At 38.2% G+C, this 25,924-nt stretch overlaps 1 protein-coding gene across 2 annotated transcripts in view; it reads right to left on the bottom strand.

Moving 5' to 3' along the window:
- The window catches only part of si:ch211-196i2.1 (uncharacterized), a 110,448-nt gene continuing 84,524 nt past the window's right edge, over positions 1-25,924 (bottom strand). For both annotated transcript variants that reach the window (XM_087843522.1, XM_087843521.1), the window contains 34 exons: positions 23,932-23,985; positions 23,595-23,648; positions 22,007-22,051; positions 21,037-21,081; positions 20,077-20,184; positions 19,873-19,926; positions 19,719-19,772; positions 18,821-18,874; positions 17,663-17,770; positions 16,652-16,705; positions 16,442-16,549; positions 16,113-16,166; positions 15,857-15,910; positions 14,098-14,151; positions 13,947-14,000; positions 13,374-13,481; positions 13,155-13,208; positions 13,004-13,057; positions 12,800-12,853; positions 11,767-11,820; positions 11,441-11,494; positions 11,297-11,350; positions 11,089-11,142; positions 10,869-10,922; positions 10,528-10,581; positions 10,340-10,393; positions 9,750-9,767; positions 9,450-9,503; positions 9,035-9,097; positions 8,584-8,749; positions 7,249-7,358; positions 6,277-6,357; positions 3,828-4,010; positions 1-2,127 (listed from right to left, as the gene is read on the bottom strand). In XM_087843522.1, the coding sequence (XP_087699648.1) occupies positions 1,978-2,127; positions 3,828-4,010; positions 6,277-6,357; positions 7,249-7,358; positions 8,584-8,749; positions 9,035-9,097; positions 9,450-9,503; positions 9,750-9,767; positions 10,340-10,393; positions 10,528-10,581; positions 10,869-10,922; positions 11,089-11,142; positions 11,297-11,350; positions 11,441-11,494; positions 11,767-11,820; positions 12,800-12,853; positions 13,004-13,057; positions 13,155-13,208; positions 13,374-13,481; positions 13,947-14,000; positions 14,098-14,151; positions 15,857-15,910; positions 16,113-16,166; positions 16,442-16,549; positions 16,652-16,705; positions 17,663-17,770; positions 18,821-18,874; positions 19,719-19,772; positions 19,873-19,926; positions 20,077-20,184; positions 21,037-21,081; positions 22,007-22,051; positions 23,595-23,648; positions 23,932-23,985 (2,427 nt within the window). In that variant the 3' untranslated portion in view covers positions 1-1,977. The remainder of the gene's footprint in view (positions 2,128-3,827; positions 4,011-6,276; positions 6,358-7,248; positions 7,359-8,583; positions 8,750-9,034; positions 9,098-9,449; positions 9,504-9,749; positions 9,768-10,339; positions 10,394-10,527; positions 10,582-10,868; positions 10,923-11,088; positions 11,143-11,296; positions 11,351-11,440; positions 11,495-11,766; positions 11,821-12,799; positions 12,854-13,003; positions 13,058-13,154; positions 13,209-13,373; positions 13,482-13,946; positions 14,001-14,097; positions 14,152-15,856; positions 15,911-16,112; positions 16,167-16,441; positions 16,550-16,651; positions 16,706-17,662; positions 17,771-18,820; positions 18,875-19,718; positions 19,773-19,872; positions 19,927-20,076; positions 20,185-21,036; positions 21,082-22,006; positions 22,052-23,594; positions 23,649-23,931; positions 23,986-25,924) is intronic.

Below are 25,924 nucleotides of genomic sequence, written 5' to 3'. Positions count from 1 at the left end.
ATGGACGTGATTAGAAATGAGTACATCAGAAAGATAGCTCAGGTTGAGCGGTTTGGAGACAAAGTTAGAGAGGTGAGGTTGAGATGATTTGGACATGTGAAAAGGAGGGCCACAGGACAAAGGATGTTGAAGATGCTCCTAAAGGCAGGAGGAAAAGAAGTTGACCTCAGTGGAGGTTCATGGTATAGTGGAGGAGGACATGCAGAGGGTTGCTGTGACAGGAGGGCTAGAGATGGAGGAAGATGATCCACTGGGGTGACACCTAAGCAGCCAAAAGAAGAACTGTCATTACACCAGTCATGCTTTTCTCTAAACTGAAGTGGAATTCTGTTAGAAAAAAAACTTTGAGGAATTACCTGAGACATACGGGCGCTACAGTTTTTACGCCACCATGATACTATGTACAACCACAAATGAATCTGGAGTTAATGATTACTTTTTTTCCAGCTATTTTCAGCTGTGGAGAAATACACACTTGTCCAAGATTTTTAAGGTTTTGGTTTCCTAAAATTTAAAAACTTCTATATTAGCATCCAAAAACATTTATCTATCTTTATTTTCTATTAGAAATTGTATCCGTTCTGTAAATTATTCTACTTCAGTAATGATGCAAATAGATTAACAGTCACTTGTAGCGACTGCCAATGGATCACAAGCCACACAGCGTTACTGCCACAAGTCAGAAAAGCCACCAGCATTGCTAAAGGGCCACATTTGAGATGAGATGAGATAGCCTTTATTTGTCAGTTGCAGGTCTTTTGCCCACAACTGAGATGACATTTCACTGGCTGGGTGGCCAGCTCACCCCCATATGGCTGTGCTGAGTGAGGATTTTCCCCTTGCAGCCGAGAGCTTTGCTGGATGAGCATGTGGGCCAAAACTGTGTGTTGCTTATATGCAAAGTTATGCATATTAAACTCTTGAATAAAATGCATTTCACAGATATTGTTTTGAGAGATATTTGCAGGCAGTGATCATAAACATGGAAAATATTAGAAAGTCTGGTTGTTCCTTGGCTGTTTCTGTGCACAGCCATGATACTTGGTCTTTTCTCGTGCTGCATCACATTTAGTTCTCTGGTGAGTATCTCTAGCTACAAGATGAGGGATGGACAATCACATATTGTGTTTTCATTTACCATTAGCAAATCACTGTTGGATTATGTGTATTTATCCAATGTTTGAAATCAAGATTTTCTAGGTTTGGTTTAAAGGCCAAACTACAAAACTGGACAACAGAGTGGCAACATCGGATTCAGTGCCAACATGTGTAGTCATACCTGAGACAAATTTAAAGAAAGAAAACAAAAAAAAAAACATAGCAACATTAAACATTGAAAACAATAAACAATAATTTGTATTTCAAGAGATGAAGACAGTTGGTCTTGTTGACAACAGACAGGTAAAATCAAGTAACATAACTGTCCCTTTCTATTGGTTTTTGTATTAAATAAATGGTGGTCTTTTGAATAAAATTAGCACCTTGAGAAAAATGACACCTAGGTTCACTTACAGTACTAGAATAGTGGATTTACAGTGAGAGCTTTACAGGCCTATGGGACACCAGAAGCCGTGTCCCTGTAAAGAACACAATGTTATAGACATCAGTTAGGACAGTCTGACGTTTTATATATACAGTGAGCAAGCTGTAACACTATCCCTGCATGACTGCATAACAAAAAACAAAACACTGTATAAAGGATGCTTGTAAAAAAAAAACAAAAAAACATACACTTAAATTATTTAATGTCTCTGTAAACGAAATTGCCTTCTCCGTGAAAAAAAAGCCTGGGGACACTATTGGCCTCAAAGATTCAGTCATACAAAGTCACTGAACTTGAGGGATAAAATCCTCCAACACTAGAGGATAAAGAAGCAAAAACTTCACAGACTGGAAGGTTCCACTTGTCCATGATTTAAAGAGAGTTTGTGTCCTGGACCTGAGAGTCTTCCGGGATGGTACAGTATTCTCCCACCTCTAGCTGAAACATACAGGTCCAACAGTGAGGCCAAACTGGTATGTCACGTTTCCTCCTCCCATCAGTGCCACGTCTCTCAGAGGAAGGAGATGGAGGTCCTCAAACTCCAGCACAGACTCCCGAGGACCAGACTCCATCTCCTCTCCAGGCTGATGAACAAAAAATAGATTACATTTGAACATTTACAGTAGTAAACCCTAAGTAGAGATCAGCTTTAGATAAGTTTCTCTTTCTCTTGAATTGAATATACATAAATGGTATACATACATACATAAACTCTGTTATGATCAAAGAGACAAGAATAACTGCGAGAGTGCAACCCCCCACCCACACAGCTCACTCTCGGACCAATATTTACTTTTAAGGGAATAGTATTCAAATGCACTTTTAGTGCATTAAAAAGTGCAAAGTGCAGGCTTTTCTTATTTTCCCTGTTGAAACCCATTACCTGATATCATTTTGAATATAAATATCTTTTTATTTATGTGAATATATTATATTTGTAGCATTCATTTAATTGTTTAGTAAAATTCACTTAAATGTTTAGTCATAAATATTAAGTGAAGAAAAGTTTTTGATCAGGAAGTTTACTTTGTTTTAAAAAAAAAAAAAACCAAAGTAAATCTTATTCAGGGTCATTGTACATGTATTCAAACTGTTATGTTTTTAAATGATTATAACCTGTAACTGTAATGTACAGAACAAAGTCATGATAAAATATTGCGATATTTAGAATCCTCATATATCATTCCCTATACGCCTACATCTTGTCAATATAAACAATGACTGTAAGAAACTGTTTTAAAATACTTGATATAGCGTTATTATCACTTTGACCTTTTAGGTCAACCTATTGACCTTGAGATCAAATGTGACATAATAATTGAAATCTTTACACGGTACTGTCTATATGTTGACACACCACACCTGTAAGAATCATAGTTTCTAAGTTATTAAACCTTGTGCCAAGTTTCAACCAATAAATCATTAAGTTGACCTTGAAGGTTGTAAGCCAATTTTGAACGGATTGTTAACATGACCCCACTGTACACTTGAACAAAGTTGTATCAGAATTTATTTAAAACTTTTAAAGGTATTGTGTTTACACGCAGAGTGACAGAATGACATGTACGCACATAAACAGGACCAAAAATACAGCTTCAATACGACTGCAGTAACCAAACTCCTATTTGTGAAGGTTTTTTGGAATTTCTGTCTCAAATCTGTGAGGCTTTGGCTGTACTTTAAATCTAATTAGCTAATGTAAATTCCTGTATACGCAGATCGATACAGATTTTTTGCCAATTCATCACAGTTAATCACTGTGTTCTCACAAACAGATTGCATGTAATTGCCAACTTGACCCCATTCAGTCACAAACTGATAGCAGACTAACACATTTATGCCATTTTACATGAAACTACTTTTCTTCTTTTTTCTTTGTTTAATAAGGAAGTCATGATTTTTGAAAACTGTATATATTTTTTGCACATTGAGCTCCACAAACCACATGCCATTTACTTATATATAAAACATCCAGGATATTCAGTACAGTACACAGTATTTTATTTTTTATTTTGTATAAAGGTGGTATCTTCAAATATCTTCACTCCTCTTACAGATAACTACTACATTTATACAGATGCCAGATATTTTTCTCACTTTTTAAATTTTTTTTTATTTCGGGCCTTTGGGAATTCCTTCCAAACTATCTTGGATTAACAGAGCTTTATGTCCTTCTACACCCTGCCCATGTTGAGTTAATCTGTCCAACCTTTTGCAAATCTGGCAAAAAGGAGGTGAAAAAAAGTCAAATAGGAAGATATTTTTCTGTAGTTCTGTTACATACCACACAATCCTGAACTGCTCCGAGGTAACTTTGTGTCCTTGAGTCAGTGAGGAATTTGACATCTCGGTAGGCCGGGCCCAGTCTGTGTCCTGGATGGCAGGAGTAGGTAACCTTCTGTACAGCTGTGCCACTGTGCAATCTCAGAAAGCGCATCTGGACCACATTAGCACCTTGATAATAAAACTATAAAAACATATTAGAGTTATCAGAAAGGCTTTATTATAAATCAGGCCAAAGACACTAAATAAAAGGAAAACTGAAAAAAAAAATACATTAATTATATGTGTGGTAATATAAATGCATTATTATTATTGTTATCATCTCCTGTTTTCTTTGTGTAATGTGAGGTGTTTCCAGCTGTTTAGCCTATTTTAGATCATTATTTTGGTTTCCAACCATATTTACAGGCTCAAGTGGAACCTGCAGTCCCAGCTCCAGGAGGCATAGCTGGACTGGCCATCGGCCCACCAGGTGAGTTTTTGTTTTTATGGGCCGATGATTTTTTAAATTAATTAATTAATTTTATAACAGTATAAACAATGAAAGGTGATGGATTGGCCAGATGCGGGCAGATGAAAAGGAAAAAGTGTAAAAGTGCAAAAGAAATTTCCTGTTTAGAGACAAAGATACAGGTTCAAGTTAAAGTTACTACTGCAGAAGCATGAGGTGAATGACGATTCACCTACAATACAAATACATTAAATGATAGTGGCCATGTCCTTGATTCAGAGTTTTTACCGTCAGTTACAATAACTCGTACTGCGTACTAGCTAGCATGACAGAGTTTCTACAGCTGGGTGGGTGCTATGATGTTACTGATAGTGAACTTTATTTAATTCATAAGGTTAGTTCGCAGAGTTTCCAACCATCCCCTAAAAAACGGAATCGTCCCGCATTCAGAGAAAATATTACGCGTTTCGTATTGAGCTGAAAAGGAACTCAGTTTGTCCCGGACTTCAGCTAGAATGGAAAAAGAAAGCTGGATTTATTCTGTCGTTATGCTGTCAGCTGTCTCTTCTTCTCTCATTCAATCATGAAACTGATCAATGATCAGCTGATTGGCTTTTCTCTCTTGTTTATTTATCGCCCACTTTGCACCAGAAAGAGGAAATCAGTTTTGCCAGGGGGGCCAGGTAGGGCATTAACAGGGAGAGGGGGGCAAAAAGAAAAACTTTTCTTTCTTATTCTCATTTAAAATGTCTCGCTTTTCATAACTAATTAAATGAATCTTACAACCAAAGTTTTTTTATCTGATGTACAATGTATAGAAATCATACATATACCAACAAGACAGTGTACATCACTGTGACAACAGCATTTGTTTTCATTCAAAGGCTTTATGATTTTTCCTATAATACCTGGTGGGCTGGTCTCTAGTCAAAATGCCCGGGCTGATTTTTTGTCCCAGTCCAGCCCTGCCAGGAGGCGACTGTTTCATCAAATCAAGTTCGATGAACTCAATGTATATGTGTCCAGTAACAACTGAATATCAGTGTTTTAGAGGGTGTTTTATTTACTCAAGCATAAAATACATTTTTATTTAACAAAAAGAAAGGCATCAAATGATCTTTGATGGCAACGAATGTCTTCAGAAGGCTGACTCTGGCCCCAGGGCCTTATTTTGATATCCATGCTTTAGACTTTAGCTCTTCTCCCAGTGTTTCATCCTCTTGTGTCTTTTCCCTTGTATTTAGTCTAGTCATGTCTGTGTTTTCCCCATTTAGTTATCTCACTTCCTGTTTGTTGTTGGGAGGTTGTGGTTCCTTGTTTGTCGTCTAGAGTTTTGTTTCTTTTATCTCGTCTGCTTTGATTCTGTTTAGCTGTGTCTTGTTTTCCCCTATTTTCTATTTCCAGTCCCCCGGTCACCCTTTTAGAAATATGTAGTTGCCGTCTATATATACAACAGAGCATCAGTTGATGTTTTTTGCCTTGTGTTTCCCAGCTTCAGTGGCATTTTCCCTAGTGTTTATTCCCAGTTTAGGTTTCTGTAAGTAGCCTTTTTTAGTTCCCTTTTGTATTTTTGTGTTTCATCTTTTGTATTTTGGTCAACAGTCCAAATAAATGGCTCATTTTTTGTTTAACTCTGTCGATCTGTGAGTGTGCATTTGGGTCCTCATCTCCACTACATATACATGACACCATGTCATTAGCAGTGTCTCCTTTCCCTGTTCTGATGCTTGGTTTGAACTTTAGCAGGTCGTCTTGACCATGTCTACATGCATTAAGCTGCTGCCACATGATTGGCTAATTAGATATTTGTGTTAACAAGCAGTTGAACATGTTTACCTAATAAAGTGAGAGTACATTTTCCCCACTTTAGAAACTTTTGCCTATTTTGTTTATCTAGCCAACTTTATAAATGTATCACCAAGAACGTCTTGCCTAGCAGAACCCAGGCCCTAGAATTAATGTTTAATTTTGGCAGTGCCACTCAGAGGTATTCACTCACCTGAAATCCCTGATCCAGCTTGCTGAGCCACTGAAAAGACCCTTCCTCGGAAAAGTCTTCCATCCAAGCTTTCATTGGCAGCTGTAGGCAGATGAAAAGAAAGCACAATTTCCCAAACTGAATGTATGTCCCACTTTTATGTAGTCAACGTTTTCAGACTGTTGCTAATGAAATCCTGAATTACCATGCTGCTCAGACATGACTAAAGCAGTATTCGACTCATGCTAACCGAAACCAATTCACATTTCTCTTTGGTTGAGTGAGTCAATTATTTATGTAGGCTGGACTATATTAGCGTAGATAGGGTGAAAGGTGAGTGTGTTTTGTGGTTTTAAACAGACTGAACCAACCAGGAAACCAGGAAAACACAATACAATGAGAATAATAATAGTTTCTGTCCTTTACATGACCTGATACCCTTCAGATGAATATAAAGTAATTTAGCCATGCATTGCTTCATTCCTTCCTGCAACCAGACAACTTAGTTTCCGTCATGCATACCTCTGACTGATGCAAACAGATTAAATTTGAAACATTTAATAAATGAGGGGTGACATGCAAATTCAGTTAAATACATTTTATCTAATATATTTGATGTAGCTCATTGAATTTAGTTTTATATAAGAGACAAGAAATTTTGGAATTGTCAAATCTGATCATTTCTAGGGTACAGAAGATCTCAGCAGTGAAATGAGCAAATCAAACATTTTTAAGTGCTTATTACTATGTTATTCCCACTCATAGCTTCATAACTGTTCACACTTAAGTTGAAAAAAGGAGAAAAAGTGTAAAAGTGCAAAAGAAATTTCCTGTTTAGAGACAAAGATACAGGTTCAAGTTAAAGTCACTACTGCAGAAGCATGAGGTGAATGACGATTCACCTACCAATACCAATACATTAAATGATAGTGGCCATGTCCTTGATTCAGAGGTACAATTTCCTGCAGACTTTCTCTGCTGATGTCTTTATACCTGAGAGTCTTGAGGATGAAGGCAGGTCTGTTTTGATGTGGAAGAGAAGCTGCAGTAAGCCAACAGGGCATCGGCAGGACTGCCCTGGTTGGGGTCAATGTAATACATTCCTGTACAGAAAGGTTAGCAGGAATTGAATGAGAAACCCAGGGATCAAAGTATTACAGTATGCTCCATGCTGACAGTAAAACCAGTGAAATACAGGGAGCACAAGAACTTCAACATGCTGGCCTGTAAAAGGAAAGCATTAAAGAGGCTGGAGTGTAAAAATATGTCTTCTGTGAACTATTAATATCCCCGTGGCAACAAGCAACAGGATTGCTGATGATCTGCAAATTTGGATCTTTGATAGTCAAATAGAATTACCCATATTCATTATCATTTATATACAAATATACCTTAATATATGTAACAACATATACAGTAAGGTTGAATTATTTGTCAATATATTATATTATATATCATATGCTGATAAAATAGATAAAAGAAAGTTATATAAAATAATTTCTTCAAAGGAAAAAAGTCATAAATGGAAAATAACATTTATTTTAAAACAAAGCATTTATCTATATACACAATGCTGCTGGGAAAAGAATTCATGCATTTTACTGGGTGATGTTATTTGAGACTTGATATCAGTGCTTAGGGACTCTTAGCAAAGTGGCAGTAAAACATAAACAGCAAGACAAGAATTTAAATCTACCATCTGTGTTAGATGAGCCTAAATAAATGCAAACATTTCACAAGGCTACTTACCCTCCATGCTGGTAGGTGAAGTACAGGGGTAATGTTAAAAACCAAAGCACTTCAACTGGTTTTGCTCTAATAACAATATGTATGTATAAATAGTATAAATAGGTTTAATCCACAATCTTAAGCAGCTTATCCAACTATGAGCACAGGGAGCCTATCAGAGCTGACCTTGGAAAAGAGGTGGAGGTGAACCTAGTAGATTCTGCTTGTTGATTATATGACTCAAATTATTTTAGAAGTACTGAAACGGATGGACGCTTTGTTGTAAGGTGAAGTTTTGGTTTAGATGGCCTAAACCACACGCTGAACCACACTACACAGAGAATATGCAGGCCAATCATCTACAAAGCCTCACTTTAGCTTTTACTCAAAACCAAATAAGAGAAAAATAAACTAAACTTTTTTAATTTTTCCTCTAAAATGTATTCTATTCTGTAAATCTATTCTATTATAGCACAAAGCTGTAATGGAGCAGGACACACTCATTTAACCCTTTTTTTTTATTCCATCTCGCTTGGGGATCCCCCTTACACAATCGTTCAGTGTTGCTTTAGTGTTTACTTTAAAGTTTCAGTAACTGACCACTGCTGTATTCAGGGTGACAGAGCCAGAGCTCCAGACAGGTAGTAGCTGGATGCTCTTTGCTGCCATCAGGAGGATCCAAAAGCAGCCGAAGCTCCTCCTGAAGAGTATCCAGCAACGTCTGGATCAGAAGGTAGTTGGGCTTATCTGACATGTACATGAGGTCCTGGATATGGGAAGACAATGAGGAGAATATGATTTGGTCAAGTTTAATGTTTAGAGCCCATGTAAATTTAATGAAAAATAATGATTTTGATATGAATGGGCTTTTAAAAAATTCTTATTTCTTTATATCTCTATATCTTTAATTTCTTTCTTTCTTTTTTAAACACATGCTGTTTCAAGTTGTTGGAAAGAAATGTTTTTTAATATGCAACTTTAATCGAATATTTCGTAACAGAAAACAACAATTCCAACATATAATTGGCAATACAGTTTAGAAACTACTTGCCTTGAGCTGAGACAAGGTCATGTTCAGTGACTTTCCGGGAAGTCCGGGAATGCCAGGTGGACCCTAAAACACAAGATTAATCTTCAAATGACTAAACCTAAACTATTACAAACTAGCCAAAATAGATAAAAAGTCTTATATCAATCATTTGATAATATCTTAGTAATGTAATTCACGGTAATTAGAATTAAACTGTACAGCCTTGTTTGGGTTTTGTTTCAAGCTTTCCAAACAAGCTTTGCTAAACCATGAGAGCAAATTTGGGGCAAACACAGTTTCTACTCCACCCAGATCAGATGCAGTAGGAAAGATGGGAAAGCCCTGCACCCAGGTATTGCAACAGACAGAAAACTGTTTGCATTGTTAAAGCAAACATGATAACCTAGTGTTTTTTACCCATCTATTGTAGACTTACCGGCAGCCCCTTCTTGCCAGGTGGACCAGGCAGACCTTGGTAGCCTTTCAATCCCTGCAGGGAGAATTATATTTAATAGTAACAATATAACAATACAATTCCGTACTCTTCCACATGGCAATATCAAACTGTTAATTATCACATACACCGATAAGGAAATAAAGACTGCTGCATAATCTTTATGATTATGTGAGTCACTTAAAAAAGGGGGAACAGGCCATTTTTTCACAGAGTGGTGAGTAAGAGCTGAAGAGTGTTTGATATAGAAGAACAAGAGAGCTGGAGGTGATGATTTCATACCTTTAATCCAAACAAACCCTGCAAGAACAGAGGACAGGGGAAGAAAAGGGCATTAGTGTGATTTTTCAGTATGAAGTGCATTTATCGACTTCCGACTGCTTTTATCAGCTGCATTAAGAGCCTGTCACCTGTAGCCTTGCTGATTTTATCATCTTAGTCAATGGACATTTTTTCTCCTTAAGACACAGTGGGTTGAACAGAGTTATAAAGTGCTTCTGAATGATGATTGATTTAACAGGCTGGTAGCTGAAGAACAGGGTAGGCTAACAGATAGCAGTCTGCCTTTTTGCAGAAATTGCAGGGGTTATTATAAAACAATAACATTTGTCTTCATTTTTCAGACATACCCTGGCAGAAAGTGTCTGAGCAAAACATGTGAAATTCTTGAATTGAAAACATAAAATATTGAAAAAGTCCAAGATATATCTTCCTGACTAAACTTTGCATATCAGAGGAGAAAAAATGACAAACAGAAAAAGAAAAATACAACAGTTAAAGAGGGCTGAAAAAATGTATCATGAATAAAAGATGTTGCATAAGCTTGCCATACTCAAAAGTATATTAAAGATTTAGAGAGAGATAATACTTACAGGCAATCCAGGCATCCCTGACATGCCCCTGGGCCCTGGCAGACCAATGTTTCCCTAAGACAACATCAGTAAAGTGAGAAACATAAACATCTGTCAGTCTTTAACATCATTTAAACACAGTTACACGTGGGAAAATTCAAGGCTCTAAACCTGAGAGCTAACAATGCTGCAGTCTTTTTTTTGTATACCTGTTCCCCTTTTGGACCCTCTGGACCAGGCAATCCAACAGGACCACGGATACCCTAAAAAAAGGAAAATCCCAAAGCAGCAGTGATGTAATGTTTCTAGTGTTTTTAATGGCCCCAGTAAATAAAAACCAGAACCACCTGGATGAGCGTTCTTTGATCAGAATGAACCACTATGTGAATCTCATTTGGCATTTGTCTTCCTTTTGTTATTTTCCAAATTATCTTGATATATCCAAACATATTAAACAGTCATTTACATCCCACAAAAGACTACAACTTATATGATCCTGTTTGTTTTGTTTACGACTGTTTTTCTGTTTAAATCTGTTAACTGCTCCTACCTTCACGCCATCAACTCCAGGTAGTCCAGGCAGTCCCATGTCTCCTTTGTCACCCTAAGAAGATATGAAACATATGTTAACAGACAGGATGAAAGACACTTTGAAAGACCTTTAGAAAGCCTGAATAAGTAGTTGGAAGCAAAACATAAAGAACTAAGGGATGACCCAAGACTTTTGAACAGTACTGTAGTCGGTCTTAGTTATCTTTTTACTTGTTTACCTTTTCACCCCTTTGACCTTGATCACCTGACTCTCCACGTAAGCCGGGGATTCCCTTGGTAAAGAACACAAAAACACATCACATAAAAATAAATGCATTCTATTTGTTAAAACCATCCATTTCTCTCCAACTCTCTGAATGTGGTAGACCAATGAAGAAGCAATTTTAACAATGATGTATGGATGGGTAGGTGCACAAATTCACTTACAATGAGTCCTGACCATCCAGGGAGCCCCACCGGTCCTGTGTCTCCCTTTTCACCCTAAACAATAAAGCACAGTCTACTGTTAGGTCATATCTCACATTTAAACCAACTGTAGGGGTTACACAAAGCATATAGTTGTGTTCCCACCTTTGGTCCTCTCTCTCCCCTGGGCCCTCTGACTCCAGCCTTTCCCCTTTTTCCCTGAGGATGAATACACCATGATAAAAAAAGAAAAATAATAATATTGATAATATAGAGATCATCTTAGCTTCATCACAACTGTGGACTCACTGTTACATCCTTAAAGCTATTTCCAGCCAATTTGTATACAGTGGAGACTCTTCTCAACATAACTCCCAGAGAATTTGTTCCTCCTCCCACAATCACACGGGGAATATTTTGCTTGTTAACGTGTAAATGACTAAACTATGGTGCTACATCCTTACATTACATAAACCTTTCGTTCACCTTACCCTCCTTCCAACATGACCCCTCTTCCCTGGTGAACCAGTCTTGCCTTCTTCTCCCTGTGGAGCAAAACACAAAGTGGCAAAGTTATTTGAAAAGTAAAAGCCAAGAATTCACATTTTGGACAGAGAAGACAGATGGTTTGAAAGAGGAGTGAAAGAAGCATCTATGTCCACTGTGAGCGACCATCTTTGAGCAGAGGTGGTGGTTTACGACACCAACTGTCTGCCATCTATAATCCAGTTTTGAGATCCCTTCTCAGACGCCTTAACGCCCACTCACATCCTGGGCCATCTGACCTCAGGAAATCACATGATAGGGTGGGGCCAGGTTTCACAATGAGCTCACCCGAAACCCTGGCTGATTGGGACCCACACCCGTTTTCACACCTTGGCTCATGTGATTAGGTAGAGAATCATCAGGGGGTCCTTTTGTCCCTCTTTGGGGGGAAACTCCCACTGGGTTTAAATCTGGGACTCTCCACCATTTGACCTTAGAACTGAAGAAGCTCGGATGAGAGGTGAAACGTCTTCAAGCAACTTAAAGAAGTCCAGACGCTTTTTTCTTTCCAAGCTCCTTAGACTACGATGACCTGGATGACTGAGAACCTTCACAGACACAAAAGCCAAGAATGTATATACACTCAGATATATGGCACCCAAAAGTGACAGTAAAGAAGATATAGACATTTTGTCCATTTATATGAGGAATCATAAGAATAGACAAATGTCTCATGAAACTTGTTGCGCATTACTTTAAAGCTGAAAGGTGATTATAGGCATTCCAGGTTACTACCCTGTCATGTGACTCTTGCTGGAATCATCATTTTTTTGCCCATAGTTGCTTAAGTCATCAAATGTCATTCATCTTCTGTGTTCTGTGGTCATCATATTGCTGCAAAATGCTTCCTGTGTGGGTGCAGCTGAATATTGCATTTTGTGCAACACATTAGTAGGGCCTCTTTAGTGTTTTTGTGCACTTGTTGCTAGCTGAGATAGATTAGATAGAATAGATAGATAAGACAGATGATAATTGTACCTTCTCCCCCTTCATGCCCTGTTTGCCTTCAGGTCCCGGTCTTCCTTGAACTCCCTGCAAGAACAATTTTTTTTTCTCATTAGCGACTTTCTTTCAGGCACACAAACACATCGTGTGTACACTCTGTAACCAGGAACAGTAATTTTAAACAAGCTGGCATGTTTTCATCATCTATAGTGACTTTATGCTATAAACTGCACTCACAGGAACACCTATAGGACCTGGGAGGCCCTGGGGTCCCACCTCTCCAGGAGGCCCCTAAAGAAAAGAAGATAGAAAGAGAAGTTACAAAGTCAGGGCTGTTAAGCAGGAAACGTGCAGTCTTTACAATTCAAAATAGTGGTTTGGTTTTCACCTCTAACCCCGGCAGAGCCTCAGGACCCTGAATTCCTGGAAGACCATCATCGCCCTGCACAAGTGATCAATATTAATATGAGGATGTTTTTAAGAGGTCATATATTATAGACAGATGCATTTTTTGGATTTAATGATATTATTAAGATGGCAATGCACAATTATAGTTTAATAAATGTTATACAGTGGAGTATACATATAAGACCTAAATCAAACTAACCGACTCCCCTGGTGGGCCTGGAGGTCCTGGCTCTCCCTTGAGTCCCAGTTCCCCAGGTTCTCCTTTACTTCCCTCGTGTCCCTTTGGTCCTGCATGTCCTACTGGACCCTGCAGGAGTCACAAATGTGGTACAAGTCTCGTGACATATTAGTAACATCTTTGATTTTTCCTTGCCCTTCAAATCTGATCACATTTAACATAAGATAACATAAGAGAATGTGATTTTGAAGTAGAATGCTTCTGTATAATTCTGTATACAATTAGATGCCAGGTCAAGTAAAGAACTGCGCTGAGTACACCTCTTGTACACAGTACATCTTGTACACCTGCAGGTACTTCAGTGGTCAAAAGTGTTTATTAAATTACTTTGGCGATGATTTATTTTAAAGATCATAATAAAAATGTTGACTGTTGTAGTATTCTGCTCGACCTTTCTTTAAATTACTTGAAAATAAAGTTCTGACTCAAACACTTAACTGACTGATGTTTGCTGGGATAGAACAGAAAGTAGCACAATGCTGAAATATTAGTTTGAAACTTTGAAACAACTTTCTGATACCAGAAGGCACTTACAGGTGGTCCGAGCCTCCCAGGATCTCCTCTGACACCACGTGACCCCATTATCCCCTAGAAGCATGCGAAAGAGAAAGCAAATTTAATTTTACATGTATATATGTTCTACACACCAAGTTAAAAAAAATATTAAAAGGAATAAAAAGTTTACCTGAGGGCCTGCTGAACCCGGCGGTCCAGTAATTCCTACGGGCCCATGCTCGCCCTAGAGAGACATGGATGAAGACTTTTTCAAATCAGTGCTTAAGCATTTCTTTAAACAGAGCTCTGCAGGTTCTGGGCTCTATACTAGAAATACGTTCAGCATACCCAGGGTAGCTTTCTGTTATCTAGATTCACTTCACTGATCAGGATACAGGATCACATTTAGCTGGTTATCAATGTGCTAATTTAACTCGGGGTTTCCCCAGTTCACATGAAAGGGGTGGTGTTGGCAGCATACGGCCAATCTAAACAGGACTTTCAGAGATCATGTGACTGTTCTTCCATAGAAAATGATCCCTATGAGTGTCACCTACTCATCAAATGGTGATTATTAAAAATCTATAAAGAATGGTAAATGGCCTGCATTTGTATAGCGCTTTACTAGTCCCTAAGGACCCCAAAGCACTTTACACTACATAATCCTTTATAGGGTGGTCATAGAAGGAACTAAATATTATAGTGCCCTGTAAAAGGTTAAATGTTGTCCGCAGCCTGATGAAGGAGATGTAGGGAAAAAAATAAGGAATAAAGTTGCATTTAAGAATCTATATTTATTACTGATGCTCATCAGCTAAAATCCTGCCTCATAGTACAGGCCTCTGTACTGTAAATAAAGAATATGTTGATTAAAAAAAACAGGTCAGTTTTTTCCTTGTAAGGAAAAGGTCCTCTCAGCCAACCATGTACGAAGCAGAAATTATCATTCATTCATTAAACTATGACTGTCGGCCTAAAAAAAAAAAAGAAGAGCCAAAGCACATTAAAGCTGAGGATTCTACTGACTTTAAGGTTACTTGTGGAAAAACAGGGGTGGCCTTATAGATGTATTTATTATTTAACAGCAATTTTCAGTTGTGCTGCTCAGAGGCAGCTGATGTTAAAAAAAATCTTCAACGTCTGTACTCAGGCACTAGATGTGTGCTGTGGCAGTGTCCATCTGAACAGCGCACAAGCCCACCCCTTGGCACAGTACGCTTAACCATTCCAAAACTCAACATTACTCAAATAAACTGAATTTTGGGGTGAAATGTACTGAGGCAGTGTATAGATAGCATATTGTGAGTAAACCTACCCTGCCCTTAGTCTGTTTGGGCTGAAAATAACATGAGCTGTAAATTCAGAAAGAACATATTCTGTAAAGTGTGACTGACTCATTGATGCAGCATGTATATATGTTCCTCTAGTGCCAGGTCTCTTTCCCCTTGTTGTCCTTAGTCTCTTTCCATGTTTGTGTGTCCAGGTACGAGGCTTCATTCCCTCCAGCAGACTACTGATCATTCACACCTGCCCTTCAGTAACTCTACTGAGCAGCTGTGTATCTAAGCTGGCTTTTCCTACCAAAGTAATAACGGCGTTCATCAAGCTGCTAGACTATTGGGTTTGAGCCTCAGATTATCCCTGACTGATGAAACGAGTCTGCCTACAGCTATTGCCTAACTCCTGCCTGCCAGTGCAGACCATCTTCTTTATTACAACTCGTTCATTAACCCCGCATCACAGTAAAAATAAACCAATTGAACTGTCTTTCTGAGTCTGAGCCTCCTTTTAGGCTTGACTTCATTGTGCATAATGAAAAGTACTTCAAAAGTTTGCTGAAACGTCATGAAAAAACATTCTTAGAGGGCACTCTTAAAATTCTTATTTGGAATTATGTACTATATAAATCTTAACAGCACTGTGACTCTTATGAGAAACTGTTTTGTTACCTTCTCTCCCTGAGGTCCATCGGGACCTGGACGTCCTGGAGGACCTATCATTCCCTGAAATGAGAAAAGAATCACAGCACAATAAAGCTGCACATTAACATCAGTTTGCAATCTGCAGAGTTGTGAGGGAAAAAGCCAACTGTGTGTCATTAAATATCAGTCACAGCTATAAACTATTCAATACAGGTTAATTCAAAAAGCACTCTAAGCAGCATATCAAAAGCATCAATACTCTACATTCTGGTATTCAACTCACCAGTAACCCAGGCAGGCCCACAGGGCCTAGTTCACCCATCAGTCCTGGTTCACCCTGTTCAAGAGGAAGACATCAGTTCCCAATGATTTTAATAAATCTGAATGAAGTTCTTTGTTTAATTTACAGTTTAAATTGTTTAAATTACAGTGATAGATCTTAGATAACCTATCCTTTGTGTCACCCTTTTGCATTTCAGTGCTCTTAAAAATTGCTCTAATAAATGTCACTGTTGGTGTTTTGAAACTGAACAAGCTTGAAGGAAATGTGGGTAATGTTACTAAAATGTAACATCCAACTTCCACAGAACTGTTGAGTACACATATTCTCACCATCAGTCCCAAGTGGCCCTTCTCCCCCTTTGGACCCCTGTCACCATTTTCTCCGAGGGGTCCCCAGGGACCCTCTCGACCAGACAAACCAAGAGGTCCCAGCTCACCCTGCACACAATAACAACAGCATGACCGGAACTGCAAACATCACCCAGAGAGAACTCGCCTGCTTGTTCAATATATTGTATTTTTAACTAAACTGAAGCTTACCTTCTCCCCCTTGGGTCCAGGATCTCCAACTTCACCGGGAAGTCCAACATCCCCCTGAAGAAGATGAGGGAACAGAAGTTACTTAATGGTTCAGTCATCAAGGAAGCCTACAGTGAGGTAAAACCAACATATTTTCCTTCTTCATAAGGCAATGTTTTACATGTAATAAAGAATCAGATCTGTCAGAAAACTCATGTTTGAAAAGATTATACAGTTAGTTTGGCCTACAGCTTTCAAGCACAACTTCTCGCAAATAGTTATGAGGACATGGGGAGGTATAGGAAAATATCCCCCGAGCCCAAAAGCCGGGTCGGTGGAATGGTTAAAACATGAGGATAGGAGATTTTTCTCTGCTTAAATAGACCATCAAACTGGAAGGACAGTGAGGTTTGAGTGGGAAACAGTTTGAGCTGGCTGAACTAGATATCAGGCTTCACTTTGTTAAAAAACAATAACGCTGTTGTATTGCAGACAACAAAAAGATTATTAAAAGATACTTATCTTGCCACATCCTGTTTTATTTATGGTGCTTTCAGGGTGTAATGTAGATTTAAAAAGGTGTCATTGTTGAAATGATTACAAAAACTACAAGCCACACGGTCTCTCTCTGCTCTTTCATAAAATCAAGACTTCAAAACCTTAAAATCAATGTGAAATAGGTACTGTCATTACCACAGCATCAGGAAAATGGAATTCCACATTTTATGTACCACAAATGGGCGTTTAATGCTTTTCAAACCAATTTTATACTTTTTTTAAAAAAAACAAAGGACCTCAAATACCTTCAGATTTTCAGCTGAGAGTAATTTAATTTTACCAATAATTAAAAGCACATCTGTTGCACAACAATACACTCTGGACAGGATGCTTGTAGGATTCAATAAAGGAAATGGAGTTCTGGAAAAAAAGAATCACCACCGGTACAACAACTCTGTTATTTAAGAGAAAGCAGCTGGACATGTGTCTCAACACCTGAAATAATTTAAGTAAAAAAAAGATAATTGTACTTACCTCTTTACCGACTGGTCCAGATGGTCCTTGTAGGCCTTTTTCCCCCTGAGGTCCCCTTTCTCCTGGTGGCCCTTTAGAACCAGGTTTCCCACAAGGTCCTAAATCCCCCTGTCAAACAGGAAAGTGTAGGAAAGTCAGATATCAGGCTTTTGGAGGCTAAAAAGTTATCAAACGTTTGGACCCTTGCAGACTGTTCTAAATCACTAAACAAAGTCTCCTTGGCTTCATGAGGTCCAAAAGAAAAAATAGTTTAATGACTTCCACATTTAAGGTTCCTGTACCCAGACCAGACTGTTCCATTTTCTTAAAGTTGCTCAGCATGGAGCATTTAATGAACAGGCGCTGAGTATTGCTGCCGCTACAGAGGTATCGCATTTATTGTGAATTTAATTTCTGTTGCAATAAAAGAATTAGAGAAAATGTTCATCTGTGCCACTGATTAATACAAGGCACAGTGGTCCCTCGTTTATGGTGGGAGTTACGTTCCAAAAACAACACGCAATAGGTGAAATCCGCAAAGTAGCCAACATAATTTTTTACAATTATTACAGATGTTTTAAGGCTGTAAACTCCTCACTACACACTTTATACACTTTTCTCAGACAGACATGAACATTTTCACACTTTTCTCTCTTGCTTAAACACTCTCAAAGTTCAAACCTTCATAGAAAAATAAGTGCAGTATTATAGAATGAAAAAAAAGGTACCCGCAGGTGATGAAGTTTCATCAACATTGTCGTGTTTGTCAGGGAGAAAACAAACATACTGTACAGCACTTCAGAGTCACATTGCTACCAATCGAAGATCTATGTAAATTTGACAAGCTGAACGCATTCTGTACTGTACTGGACACAAGGCACGAAATTGATTGACAATGATCTACAGCCAATCAGGACGCAGAACACAATGTGCTGTAAAGAAAAAAAAAATTGAAAACTGCACACAAAAAAGTCCACGAAACAGCGAGGCTGCGAAATGTGAACCACATTATAGCGAGGGACCACTGTAACTTACAATTCTGATAGGGCAGAAGTGTTTTTTAAGTCTGACTCTGACATTGTTATGAGAATAAAGACATTTTATTTCAAGTGTTTCCTCAATAATGGAGTCCAAGGTTTATAATTTCGGGTATACAACTTTGGTCCTGTTACCACTGACCTGGTCTCCTTTCCTTCCAAGTGGGCCCTCGATTCCTGTGTGGCCAGGAGGACCCTGATGAAAAATGTGAAAACTGCTTTATAGAACAGCAAAACTTAACAAAATGTTTCTAAAACATTCTAATAGAAAAACATAAAACTAATTGGTGGCAAAAAAAAGGAGCAATTAAAAAAGCCAATTAAAAATAATATTTTCTTTATAAGCATTAAACAGGGCCTTAATCACCCCATAGTTTATGTTCAAAGTATGGAACAATTACAATAAGGGTTGTATTGTAGGCTCTGTCATTATGGCTACTCAAGCATGAACCATGAATGTGACTTAGTGTTTAATTAATCAGTGTACATTATATATAATAATATATAATATAAAAGCTATTTCTCTTTCATGGAGCTTGCCATGTTGCACTGCCAAGTTATTCCAACAAAATGGACCAACAAAACAACGGCAGCTTAAAGTTGTGACGTTGCAAGAGAAATTTGAAAACGCTAATTTTATTGTACTCTTTACAAGCACGAAGCAAAATCGTTGCTGGTGACCGCACAAAACATTGTAACCTTTTCTGGACTGAAAATCTCTCTGCTAATCAAAAATACATACATTTTTAACAAAACAGAATTTATCAATATCTGTCTCAAGTTATCTCATCAATGGATATTATGGTGACTCAACACAGTCACAGGCAAACAAAATTGAGCTCAAATCTTACTACCAGGTGTCAATAATTCCTACACACTTTCTTTAAATCTAATATACAGAATAAGGAAAAAGCTCATAAGATTAGATAAAAGTGCCTTAAGTATTGATCAGCTGGCTTCAGAGACCCAGCAGTTAGGAGAGGTAAGTGAAGAAATCAGATCTAAGAAGTTTTAATTGCTTCACAACAAAATACACCAACCTGCTGTCCTTGCCGTCCCATGGGGCCTGCTTCTCCAGGTAATCCAGGTAAACCCTGGAAGTTTCAGTGTTTGAACATTAATGAAGGAAGAAATAAGAGATTGTCATTATAAAACATTTACATTACATAACTGTTGGAGTTGACTGTAATTTACCTTAGGTCCTCTTTCCCCCAGTTCCCCTGATAATCCATCAGCACCCTGCGGACCCTGATCAGATCCAACAGACATGCACGTCAGCTTTTATGCACTCTTGTGATGATTCAGTAGATTTTACATGTATTGAAAAACAAATAACATGGACATTTATCTCTCCATGCAACATGAGGTAACAGCAGTCGATGGTAGGTACCCACTCACTGGGATTCCTGCCTGCCCCTGTGGTCCCTGAAGTCCTGGAGGCCCTTTGCTTCCCATTGGTCCGGGTTTTCCAATTGCCCCATCAGGACCTGGTAGACCTGGAGGACCCTTAAAAATGACAGAAAAAAAATACAAATTGAAACTTTTTCAATTAGGTTATTTTTTTAAAGTCTAATATAAAAACAATCGCTATTTTGCTCACTGATTATTTTTTTCATTAATTTGGAGTAAACACGTCCTGAAGCACATCCTGTAATTTAATCACAACACATTTTTTCTCTTTAATGTGTACAATTCATCAATGACATACAATCAATTTTAATTTAAAGAGATTTTAAACCAATATATTTGCCCGTTTGCCTATATACATGTCTAACAAAAGCAAACGATTGTAAAAGAACACTTCTTCTGTTTTTATGCAACGCTGGAGCACGTCGATGAGGAAATGACTGGTAACATACTCATTTTGTGATGATTGTTTTCATGGATTGTGAGTAATATAATACAAGAATGGGTTGCAGGGAAATCAGCAACAATGAATCAATTAAAACCCATTTGTGTGATGTCAATACAGCATACTCAGTTTTATGGAAAGACAGCTCCCTCCCTGCAGTAACAGCTTGCAACAGCTGCATCTCATTCACTGGAGCTTTAGATGATCATTAAATGATTAGTTTTATTTTGTCTTATTGTGGGAGTCACAGTGAGCCTGACCAAAATAGCTTCATCAACAAGTCTGACGGGACGATCAGCAAAAACATAGAATTGAATAGTAAGTACTGCAGACTGGTTTTGTTTTCTAGGCAGACCTTCAACAGCATGCAGAACTACATATTCTTCAACACCTAATCTAAACATGCCACGTTAAATAAAGGAAAAAGCAGTGAGTGAGATCGGCCAAACACAATTTGCCCAAATGAAAATGCAGAGTGCAATCTTCTTTATTTAACTCAAACTTACTTGTGGACCCTGTATCCCTTTGAAGCCGTCATCTCCTGGACGACCCTGTTAGAAACAACAACAGTTCAACTTGTTGTTAAGAAACACAGAATTGAAAGTCATGCTGTGATGGCTCTGAAAAGAATTTTAGCATAATGTTAAATTGCCTTCTGTCAGTTTGTGACCTTATTTAATATATTTCCTCATTTTATCTCTCTGACAGTTTTTAGTTTGCTCTGGTAAATATACTATTAGCAAAATATCTGTAAATCGAATCTTGTTGGGCATGCTTTGTTCAGCTTATCACACTGATCATCCCAATTTAGCAGCAGGCTATTTTAATGAGTAATGATGCTAGTGCTCATGCTAAATTGCCTTTAAATATTTACTGCAATTCTGTGAGGCTCTTTGGAATGTTTTTCTTCTTTTTAGCTTTCAGTTTATTCTAATTTAGGCATACAACGTATTGTTTGATTAATCACAATGCTGTTGCTTACATTGTAGCCACAGCTGCCCTGGGGCGCACTGACAGAGGCGAGGCTGCCGGACACTGATGGTGCCAGTGTCCGGCAGCCTCGCCTCTGTCAGTGCGCCCCAGGGCAGCTGTGGCTACAATGTAGCTTGCCATCACCAGTGTGTGAATGAATGGGTGGATGACTGTTTGTAGTGTAAAACGCTTTGGGATCCTTAGGGACTAAGTAAAGCGCTATACAAATACAGGCCATTTACCATTTACCATCATCATCAAATGCGAGATAACAAAAGAAGGATATTTCTGACTGTTGGGCTGATTTTTTAAATCAGTGTTTAATTGCATTTGCAGAAATACTTATTCATCTTGTGTCCTTTTTTATTTTCAGTTTATTATTATTATTATAAATTATGATGTTTAATGTGATGGTTTCTCAAAGTGATATTTCACAGAGACACCGGAAACTTAACACTTACAACCGAAATATAAGATAAACCACCTTGTGAGGATTTGTCTCACCTGTGGTCCTCGGGGTCCCTTCTCTCCAGGAGGACCTTGCAAACCCTAAAAAAAATGAAACAGAGTTCGATCAAGCTCCTTATATCTGCATGTTTAAAAACACTCACATCACACTGGTTGCTTTCTGTGGTTGATCAGCTATGGGATAAGTGGGTAAAATATGTTAAACCTACAAAACTGGATATTGTTGATGTCTTAGGTGATCAACAGTGTGATCTTATTTATGTATTTATATTTAATTATTGTTATTTTATCTTATTTATTTATTCATTTTTATGTGGGCACTTCTCCAAAATTGTAGAAAGTTCACACAAGCTGTAAAATCTTATGATTTACTGACATTGTACTAGTTCTATTACTTGATTTGCAAAGATGAACTGTTATCTGCAGATGAAGATTTTTTTTTAAACTGTAATTTTAGTGATCTCTGGCTGTAAAGATGTGTTTTAGGTTACTCAGTTTCAACCTGTCCTGAATCTTTAACCATAGCTAAGCTAGTGTAACACCAATACAAATGAAACACACTTAAAGGATATTAAGTTCTTTAAGTATCTTTATTGATTTTATGACCTGTAATTGACCTAAAAGCACATGTTTAAAAATTTAAGTTAACTTTTTTTTAACTTATCTAAAAACACAATATCTTCTGTCTGACACATCCCCTTGGTTTGTTTACTTGTATTTTGTTATTCTCACTGAGAATAAAACACTAACATTTGTATGCCTGATAATCTTTGGAACCTTAACCTGGGTTTTTCTCTCCCATGATGAGTGCAGCTTTAAATGCCTTCAGTGATGCGGAACAATGACGAGTTTAAGACATTATTTAGCGTTCAAACTGAGCTCAAACTGCCTTATCTCTATGACAGATTGATTGATTTCACTGCAGTGTTGGGCAGCCATCTGTGTAAGTAAAAAGTGGCTCCAATGACACTGCATGGAGTGCTGGCAGCTTCAAAAAACAGTTTCACTTCCACTACTTAAAACTAACTCCTTCCATGCACAAGGGACCTTCTTATTCCTAAATCTAACCAACAAAAAGACCGACAGTGATTTATAGGGTAAACAAACTTTGGCAAGAACAGCACAGATTTTGTTTTTTCTCCCACAACTTAACCAAAACTGAAAAAAACATATGAGTCAAGTTGAGGTAATTATTTTGTACCATTACAGAAAAAAACAATAAAACAGGGAAGATCAGTGGAGTACCTATCTGAAGAATTAAGCTGGTATTTGATGTGTACAGTTGTGGCCAGACGAGAAGACAGTGATTGGAACAATTTATTTGTCCTCTTTCAGCTGAGCCTGCCACATCACTTACTTCGCCATTAGATTTTCCTCCAGAGCTCTCAGTAAAATCAATCACTCTGACTTGTTTGCCTCCATATACTGGCAGTCCCTGTAGACCAGCTGCACATTTCATCGGTCTATTTTATTTACCAGCCCCTTCTTGGTGTGACCCCACAATCTCTTTTGCTTTAATCTAATCTGCTTTACAATACTCAGTCTACCCCTCATATACCCCAAATAGCTCCCAGGGGTTAAAGGTTAGGAAATAAAAAAGCAAAAATAAACTGCAGACACTTACTGGAGGTCCAGGCTTCCCAACAGGACCGGGTAATCCTCGTAAACCTGGCTCCCCCTGGTGCAGAAAGAAGAAAAATTATTTTATTGTGATTGTTTCTGATAATTGAAGCTGTAAAGTTACTTCCAATCAAAAGATTTTAACAGCCTTAACAGAACATTTCTGTACCCAACTAAATGTCAAAAATATTCTAGTCAAAAATCTTTGGCTTGCCCTTTTCATAGCTGAGTCCCTCACGCTTAACACAATATACCGACTCATGTATGTACAACAGCATCTTTTGTCCAGTTCTTATATCAAAAAGGACAAGGTGAGTTAGATGTCAGGAGGATGATCTTACCCTCGGTCCTCTGAAACCTGTTGGCCCACGCATTCCCACAGTTCCTGGGATACCCTAATGACAGAGGGAGACACAACACATTATTACTACTATCATTTCAGCAAATATGGAGTTGAAGGCTCTTGTAGGCTTTTAGCGCCATACCATAATTATTTAAAGATTAATTATTTTATTTCAGGATATACTACAATGTTCACGCGCATATTTGAAATAATTCAAAACGAATAAAAGCTGTTACACACAACAGCTGTGACTTTCTTCCCAAAACATCTGTGTATTGTGTTCAATTGAAGTCCAACTAGGGCTGAGCTGTATTCTCATGTAATACCAATTTTAACCACTATATCAAACATAAGGCCTGGGGACCAGAATTGGACCAGCAAAGACTACAATCTGGCTAATTGTATGGCTTCGTAAAATGTGAAAGAGAACAGAAATTTTGGATTTTTAATTGTATGTTCATAGGTTTTACAGCTTTTCCTACTGATAAAACCTCCCCCATTGCTATTCATGCTACACCAAAGCGATCAAATTATGGTTTTCTGTAATTTTACACATTTATTTTTAAAAATGTAAGGTCAAAGAGTCATGGCGACAGATTTCTTTCTTTAGAAATAATAAAGAAAAACAAAAAGAAATATGAAAAGACATCTATTTCAGGCCATCTACTGATAAAATGGTGCTCCCTGGTCATGAATGTTTCAGCAAAGAATAATTACAAAAAGGATCTTTCATCTTCAAAAATACACCATATAGATGTTGATTACCTATCCTACCCAAGTTCAGATATAGAAGCTCTAAGAGCTGTCTTTTGCTAATAATAGCCAGGAAGTCAGCCTGCTAAATGAGCCACATGGTGCCTATTATGCCAGTGTGTTACATAATGACACAGATAAGTACTGGATGAAAAGTAAAAACAGAGCTGTGAAGGCAATTAAGCAACAGTGGTGACAGAGTAAGGTTCTCTTGATGGGGACATTTCATCAAAGAAAAGCTATAAAATACACTGAAAAGACTGAATATACTTCAGAGCCAAGCCAGTCACCTTCAGACAAGATGGCGCCTGTGTGTGCGCCATGTGATAACCTCCCATGCTTGCTTGTGTCAGGCAGAAACCGGAGCTGCTGTTCCCCGACAAAAAGTCGCCGGAGGAAGCAAGGAAGGAGAGCGGGCATCCAAGTGAGATTATGGAAATATAGGAATACCGCTGATTTAGCATCCTGCTCGAGGCTCCCAACATTGGATGTTTTAGCTAAAACGGACTTCCAGCTGAATGCACGGCTTCTCCATACGAGTTTCATAAGGACCGTCTTACTGTCCCACGGCTTACGATAAAAGGTAAGAAGTCCCGGGGATTGTGCAGGGCAAACCTGCGCCAAGCCTCTCAGGATCTAACCAGAGATGTTTCAGCCTCGCCGATTAAGATGACCCTATAAACTGTCGTTCAATCTCAAACAAGGCATTGGTCCTCAATGATCCTTTTATTAGGAATAACCTGGATTTTTTGTTCCTAATAGAAACTTGGCAGCGAAATATGGAATTTGCTCATTTTAATGAACTGTGCCCTGCAGATTTGTCTGTATTTGTCTGACCACACCATTGATTTCAGGACGTGGAGGTGGGCTGGCTGATATTGCTAGAAACTCCTTTTTCTGTCATCTGGTGAAGACCTCTTCTTTTAATTCTTTTGAGATTCAGATGATGAAGATAAACAGGAATAATCCCTTCCATGTGATCTCAATCTATAGACCACTGGCACTAGCGAGGAGTTTCTTAGTGGACTTTCTATCCTCCACCATCAAGCTGAATAAAATCCTTCTGCTGGGGGATATTAATGTCCATGTTGATGACAAATCATGCCACACTGCTTCTGAATTTCTTAGTCCTTTAGACTCCTTCAACTTTACCCAACACGTGACTGGGCCAACACACAGCGGTGGCCACACCTTAGATTTGATTCTATCACTGGGTCTGGATATCGGTCCAGTTTGTC

Source organism: Neolamprologus brichardi, chromosome 7 (genome assembly GCF_056152115.1).
Source record: "Neolamprologus brichardi isolate AB-2024 chromosome 7, ASM5615211v1, whole genome shotgun sequence".
Classification (NCBI taxonomy): domain Eukaryota; kingdom Metazoa; phylum Chordata; class Actinopteri; order Cichliformes; family Cichlidae; genus Neolamprologus; species Neolamprologus brichardi.
This window is presented reverse-complemented; position numbering and strand designations above follow the sequence as displayed.